General features: G+C 51.7%; 1 protein-coding gene across 1 annotated transcript; it reads right to left on the reverse strand.

Annotated features, from left to right (window-relative positions):
* On the reverse strand, window positions 1–2,134 carry LOC117839464 (epoxide hydrolase 2). The gene is made up of 5 exons (XM_034719801.2): window positions 1,664–2,134; window positions 1,352–1,569; window positions 1,099–1,260; window positions 760–995; window positions 1–651 (listed from the first exon to the last, which is right to left on the reverse strand). Exons 1-5 carry the CDS (start codon window positions 1,734–1,736, stop codon window positions 393–395), a joined length of 948 nt encoding a protein of 315 aa, XP_034575692.1. The 5' UTR covers window positions 1,737–2,134; the 3' UTR covers window positions 1–392.
* Window positions 2,135–7,771: the final 5,637 nt, after the last annotated feature.

Raw genomic sequence — 7,771 nt, forward strand, 5'->3', positions numbered from 1 at the left:
AACAAGGTCAAAAGCACACCATTTGACAAAAAGGAGAAAAACTGCCCAATTGCAGGAAGGTTATGTGCATTCTTTTCAATCTAGACAAGCTGAAAATAAACACTATTGTCGGTAGTCTTTGGCTTTCACTTTCACTTGTATGAAACCTGCAAATGATCACCACGACCTTTACGTAATCATCATGGCTGGAGCATCCTCCAACGCATCGGCCAAGCAAATTTCTATATTACCGACAAAAACACGGCACCCCAGAAAGAACAGGACGCAGAAAACATACAAGTATGATCAAGTACTAGCAACGTGCATTTTTATTACCGAGAAAAATTCACACGGCAGTAGTGAATCAACTGCTAAAAATGTTGTCCTCTCGGTCTCGAACGGTGGCATCGATCTCACGCGGCGGCGACGGGGTGGTCCTTGAGGAAGCCGAGGAGGAGCTCGTTGACCTGCTCTGGGAGCTGCTCCTGCATGAAGTGGCTCCCCTCGGGGATGCAGGCGATCTTCAGGTCCGGCGCGAAGGTCTCCATGACGCCGCTCCGCATCGCGGTCTTGAACCCCGGTAGCTTGAACGCGTAGTCCTCCTCCCCAATCACCATGAACACCGGCACCTGGAACTTGGCGTCCATCCGGTTCGGTATCTTGTGTAAAGACCTGCCCAAGAAATCCATGGAAAGACGAAGCTCGATGCATGAACACCGGAGTTGCATGACTACATGTCCTCACATTTTTGGACACTGCGTGCCGTTCTACTGCTCTCACCTGTATGGCATCTGCAGAGGGTAGCGGAAGCCGGACCTCTCGTAGAGCTTGGCGTAGGCGTCGAGGTCCTCCTCGGTGAACCACTCCGGGAGGGGCGTGGACAGGTCGGCGAGGTCCATGAACTCCTGCCCTTCCTTGGCGATCGGGTTCTCGGCGCCGGAGAAGAGCACGTAGATGGTTCGCACCACGCGCCTCACGTCGTACCGGCCGAAGTCCGCCTCCGCCCGGCCAGGCTCCTGAAAGAGACAAGAAAGGAACGCATGAGCTCAAGTCAGATCAACACCAGTTGCAGAGCACATCATCAGCTTCGATATCAGGGGCACAGCACAAGACACGCACGCGCCAGCGCCGGATGTAGAAGCCTTCGGGCATGTCGTCGAAGGAGATGGGCGCAGGGTTGAAGAAGACGCCCAGGCACGCCACGCCGCGGGTGCGGCCCGGGTGCCGCAGCGCGAACTCGTATGCCGGAATGGCGCCGAAATCCTTGGCGACCAAAAACGCCTGCACGCGCAAATGATGGAGGAAGAGGCGAACGCACAGTTACGGCCACGGCAAGTCTCTCTCATCATCATCAGGTTTTAACTAGTCCTACCTTTGGGATGGTGAAGGTGTCGAGGATGGCGAGCACGTCGGCGACGAGGTCGTCCCAGGAGGCCTCCTCGTGCTCCGGCGGTTGGTCGGAGAGCCCGTACCCGCGGCAGTCCGGCGCGATGGCGCGGTACCCGGCGGCGGCCACGGCCAGCATCTGGTGGCGCCACGAGTACCATATCTCCGGGAAGCCGTGCAGGAACACCACCGTCCCCAGCTCACCTGCCGCAGATAAACCAGCCTTGGGATCGGATGGAACACGGCGTGTGCGGCCAAAGAGGAAACGACTGCGGCAGCAGAGGACTCTCTCTCTCACCTTTGCCGACCTGAGCGACGTGGATGTTGATCCCGCGGATGGGGAGGTGGGTGTGCTCGATCTCCCGCGCCATTGCTGCCTGCTTGCCTGCTTGCTCCTCGAGGATGGAGACGGATAGAGCGAGATGTGCTCCAGCAGTTCAGCTTATGGGATTGGGAGGGGGAAGGGGATGATCAGGCAGTCAGGCTATGCACATCGATGGCTGGGTCAACTACTGCGCAGTTGCCTGCTCTGCCTGACTGCCTCTGCCCCGGGCTTGTCCTGAAACATGACGAAACGGATGCGTATACGCGACCAACAACCGGGCCTCTTGCCGCCGCCCTTTGCCCTCCGTCAAACATTGAACACGAGCCTGGATGCTCACTGTCAGCGCCGGCGCCGCCACGCCTTTGTCGTGGACGACGCGCGCTAACAAGGCGTCAGCCCCGTCCACAGTCCACACCACGCCTTCGTCGTGGTCAGCGCAAAGACCACGCCCCGATCTTGCCCGACCCGCCGCCGGACTAAGCGTCGTCTCGGCCCACCTCGCGAAGCCTCGCAGCGGCCCAGGCTACTAGAGCCCATGCGCTCGCGGCCAGCCGCTGCCGTTTCTTTTCGCGACTGTGCCTTAGCACAAGCTCATTAAGAAGAAAGCACTTGATGCAACCAAACGGAGATTGACCAGCACAAAATCACAAAGGACTGAAAACGGAGAAATATTGAAGAAAAGTACAACCAAACTCACAGCCGACAAGTGAGTGACTGAAGCAGCGACCACAACAAACTGATAGCAGGAGAAGCACGGAGGGAGAGGACGCACCCAATCCTGCCACCCTAACAAGGTTACCCTAAGAACTAAGAACTGAATCTGCAAAAAAAGATACACCTTCACCAAAGATAGCAAGAGAGAACAAGCTTGAAGTACAAAACGGTGACGAATCATCCACCGAACAGCACGACCACGACGGCAAAGCATCCGCTAGAGCAAAAGAACGGTGGCAAAGCATCCGCCCGGACAAATAGCGATGGCACAAAGTCCACCTGACCAACACAAAGAGGCAACAAAGCATTCGCCCAGAACGATCACTGTCTGCAACAACACGACAGGGCGACAAAGTATCTGCCACGACCTAGGCAACAAAGGTGACAATGTGTAAAACAAAGCAAAGGCAGGTACAGAGGATGAACCACACCGACCGGCCTTGGGGTCTCGGAGGGGAAAGGGGCAAACAAATGGTGCCTCCAAGGAGGAAAACGGCGCCCGAGGGCATTGCCATCATCGGCCCGCAAGTAGGCAGAGGCTTTCACCTCAACCCCACCCTCCAAAGCACGCCACGACACCCCAGCGAAATGACCCACCACAAGCAGCGCCAACGGGATGGAACCACCAACGGTGGCGGCAACCACGCAAAGGGTGGCGACCAAAGCAGCGAAAGCACAGGTGGAACACATCAACGGCAAGGCAACGGTGGGGTGGAAGGGTGACCGTCTCCCAAGACTTCACAACAACTCCTCCGAGGAGGGAAACGACGCTCACAAGTGGCGTCATTGTTGGCCCAGCACAGCACTGGGCACGGCTTTCGACTGAAGATCTTGCCTACGAGACAAAGGTAGCCCACCACACACGCCACCCCGACGACAGTGGCACCCGAGCACACCGCAACACCCCCAACGGCCAGATTCGACTGGCCGGGGGGACCGGAGAGGCGGAACGAGGGAGGGGAGAGGCTCCCCACCCCTAGTCTATTGGGAACCACGGGCGACGCCCCCTTAGGCTGACATGGCCACAGGCGGCAGCACCCCTCCCGGCAGCGGCCGGAGATGTAAGCCTCGGTCGGGCCTGAAACTCGAGAGCCAGACTAGGGGAGCGTAGATCCGAGCCCGGCGGCTGAAGATCCGATGAAAGCCGAGGGGGAGCGGCACCAGCCAGCGAGGAAGGAGTGCTAGAAACGGTCGGAGCAGGTGGAGAGGATAAGAGGAGAAGAGAGGGGAGGGGGCGGAGGGTGGGGCTACCACCGCCGCCCGCCGACCGGCGAGGTCCGGTGGGGAGCAGATGGGGACTGGCCGTGACGTACGGGTCGCCCCTCGAGTCGCCTGGGAGGGGCGACGCGAGGGGAGGAAGGGAGATTCCATCAGTAAATAGCCGTTGTCGTTTCCATGCCACAGGCCTGGACTCTAGGACGCCACGCACAGCAAGAGCCCACGAGCATACCTAAGCCTCCTCGAGAGAACCTATGCATCTTCCGGAAGAAATTTTTTTCATCAACTTCCAGTGCTTGAGATTCGTGTGATCGCTGTCAGCCGCATGATCTCCTTCTTCCTTTCATCGCCTTTCTACCTCTCTCGTCATCGCTCGCCGCCGCCAGGGAAGGGGAGAAAGGTGGGGTGACTAAGGAGGTGGTGGGCGGGAGCGACTAGCCGCTGACCGCCAGCGGTGGGCAAGACAGGTGGGGGTAGGGGGCGAGTGGCGGAGTTATGGTTAGGATTCAGGGTTTTTAGGGGGCTCCAGTGTCCGCTGGGCTTATAAGAGGAGGTTGGGGGCGGTGGCGACGGTTCGTCCAGTGGCGAAGGTGAGGCAGCGCAGTGAAGAAGATGAAGAGGAGGATGGGCGGGTGTTGGGCTGAAAGTTCACATCCCTTTCTATCTTTCGAAAGATAGATAGGAGCCCCCAGCCTTCTCACCGAGCCCCATCGTGCCTTTGTAACTAGAGCTGAGCAAAAAGGTCCGATCAGGCCGATCGCCCAGACCAAGTTCAGCTCAACACTCATTTAGGGTGGGGCGGGGCGCTGATTTTTTAATCTCAAAAAAAGATAAGGCCGGCTTGAGCCAACCCGAACAATAAAATTAATTATATTTACATTGAAAATTGATGGGTGGCCCAGCCCAAGCCCAGCCCTAAATAGGTCCGATTTCATTGGCTCGATAGGGTTAATGGATGGGCTTGGGCAAATATTTTAGGCTCGAAAGAAACTGGATTTTATGTTGCCCGGCCTGAGCCCGGCCCAGCCCGTAATTTGCTCAGGTCTATTTGTTACTTGCATGTAAGTAATATTGGGAATGTAAGAACTTGCATGCTTTCTCCTCTAAAATGACATAGCAGTTCTCTTGCAAATTTTCAAAAGAAGTTGCTACTTGGAGTGAAGAGCATCCCTATTTGCAGTGTTACATGACTTTTGAATTGGTGGGTAACCACCCAAACCGTGACACATAAATATCTCTATTGTAGAAGCTTCCACACTTCATCATGAATAATTTCTGCATTGTTCCTTATTTTACCATGACCTTATCCACACTAGTATAATACCCGTGCTAACGTTATGGGAATATTTTGCAAGACAAATCAAACCACAACGTTATATTGCTTATTCAAAAATCAAATCAATAGCATAGCATCACATGACACGTCTTGATATCTAGCATGTGAAAAAGAACATGACAAGGAAAACATAATGGACCTGCGATGACATGTTTATTTAAACCAAGTACTACATATTAATGATGTACTCTATCAAGTCAAAATGTACTAAATAAGTTATCCTAGCATCATATATTTAAAACGGGAGGGAGTACAAATAATAATGCTCAAGAATAACTGAACCACCAATGGTTCTTAACAGTACTGCAACTATCAAATCCCGATTATGTCCTCAATTACAACTCAAATCAGATTTGCCGCACAGGTCTTCAACCCTTGGCTAAAAACGATTTCTTTCCTTAGATGTTCTTCCCACTGAGTTCCAGCTCTTTAACTGAAAGGACCAAGATGTCGCCTAGAGGGGAAGAGTGAATAGGCGTGTTGAACAATTAACAAAAATTCACACCACTCAACAGCACTGCCACGGCTCAACCGGTCAGACCGATTTCCCAAACCGGTCAGACCGGTCCAAGGCAGGGTGGCACATCAAGTGCTGCTTGAGTCCCTCATTGATTTCTAGCACCAACCAAACTTGAAGTGTGGCTTCTGTAGATGATTTCTAGCAGGATAAAGGAGTCCCTGCACACAAGACAAGCACACCCAAGTAGATCGAAGCAGAAGCACAAGTAAATTGCTAGAAATCAACAAGCGAAACAAACCAAATGAAAACACGAGGATTTGCTAATCCGAAGTTCAGATTCACCGCAATGAATCCTACATTTCTGTTGATGAGCCCATTGGAATACGAGTCTATCTCAACTCCCTTCCAACAAGTCGGGTCTCTTTCAACCACTTTCCTCGTCTCTACTAGATGATCTTTTCCCTTGCGGAGGCAAGATCGCAGCTCTCACAAACTTGCCACTGCTCACCACACCTTGGGAGCTAGTCGGCGACATTTAGCAATCTAGGAGGCACACCTCCAAGAGTAACAAATGTTTCAACAACTTTCTCGACGCGAACCACAAGTGTTCAAGCTATAAATTGCTATTCTTAGGACAAATGCTCATATAAGATCAGTCTCTCAACCCAACTCAAAGATTTCTCAAGAATCACTCAAGTCTCACAAATAGATGTTGGGGAGAGCTTCCCTGGTCACTAGATGATCTCAAATGTGTGTGTAACCAGCAGCCCACCAAGGAGGGGCCAAGGGGTATAAATACCTCCACACACTAGAAACTAGCCGTTACACCTGCTCAAATCGGTCAGACCAGTTGCCAGATCGGTCAGACCGGTCTGGTTTGAATAACTAGCCATTAGCACTAAGTTCCCCTAGACCGATCTGCCAAACCGCCCTAAAACTTCCAGAGATACTTTCTCGGTCCACCTATTGGCTGAACCGACCTTAGTCAGCTGAACCAGGACATTTAGCTCACTCAAGGATTTTCTCAAGGCTAGTCTCACATAGATCAACTAAGATTACTTTTGGTGTTGTCAATTTGCTAATGTTGCATCTTTCTTGATAGCGGCGTACCTATACTCAAGAATAAATATAAACACAATGTCATCCGCCTATACTCAAGAATAAATATAAACACAATATCATCCACTTGAGCTTGCAAGTATTCATCCATGCCATACTTTGATCAATATTCACTTGAGGGCTCTCAACATTGCTATTATCTTGAGCACATCCAACTTGAGCTAGTGACTTAGGATTTTCCATCAATCATGATAAGGTATACTTGAATTCTTAAGTCACTCCAATTTATCAACCACAATAGATTAGACGCATTGCATTGCTTGCCTCGGTAAGGCTTAGATATGTTACTTCAAAACCCCCCTTCACCTTAGCAAAATGCACATGGTCCAAGCCGTCGCTTAACCAAAGCTTGCTTAGTCCCTCGTTCTAGTATCTCGCTTAATTTTTTCACCTATTCTTGCCACATTGAGTTTAGCTTTGCTTTTGACATCAACAATGAAATCCCATTTGAAATCCTCTTCAAATGTTTTTTCTTGATCAATCATAGAATATCCCATGGATTTGCAAGCTTTCAATAATGAGACCAATATGTAAATCATAAGCCCATGTCTCTTTATCATACACACAAGAGTCTTGCAATATCCATTTGTAAATCTCACTATTCTTTACTTAATGATCCCATCACTTATCAATCAAGCTATCATATGGTTTGGAGACTTATGGATCAATCATGATAACATATCCCCAATTGCCCTTTACTCTTCCCCAATTTCTCGGTCGACGACGACAGCGGTGGCGCGGGCCTCGTGGTTGATGAAGGCGGCTCCACATGCATGTCCCGCTCTGCGCGGTCGTCCTCGTCCATGATGCCGGCCCCGCAGTCGACGGCAATGGTTGAGATGTGAGAGGAGAGCTGAGGAGTTGAGGAATCGGTTTTGATTGAGAATCGAGGGCTTGGTGTCTCCATGGGGTGGGTGGGGTGGGTGGGCGTACGGAGTACCCCGTGGGGGGTGACGCGCGCGAGGGGTGGGCGCGGACGGTGGGGGCGAGTGGAGGACTAATCGTGGGCCGTTGGATTTGAGTGATGAGAGAGAAGATGGATTGAGGATCGTTGGATTTGAGTGATGAGAGAAGATGGATTGAGGAGAGATCTTGATGGTCCATTTCAATATAGTTGGATTTCTGAGTGCATAAAATGGTGTGGACGAAAGAAAGACTATCTAAGGGGGGAGTTAGTTGTGTGGATATAGAAAAGAACTAACTGGTGAGTTTATATGGGTAGTAGATAGATGCA

The sequence above is a fragment of the Setaria viridis genome, chromosome 9 (assembly GCF_005286985.2).
Source record: "Setaria viridis chromosome 9, Setaria_viridis_v4.0, whole genome shotgun sequence".
Taxonomy (NCBI): domain Eukaryota; kingdom Viridiplantae; phylum Streptophyta; class Magnoliopsida; order Poales; family Poaceae; genus Setaria; species Setaria viridis.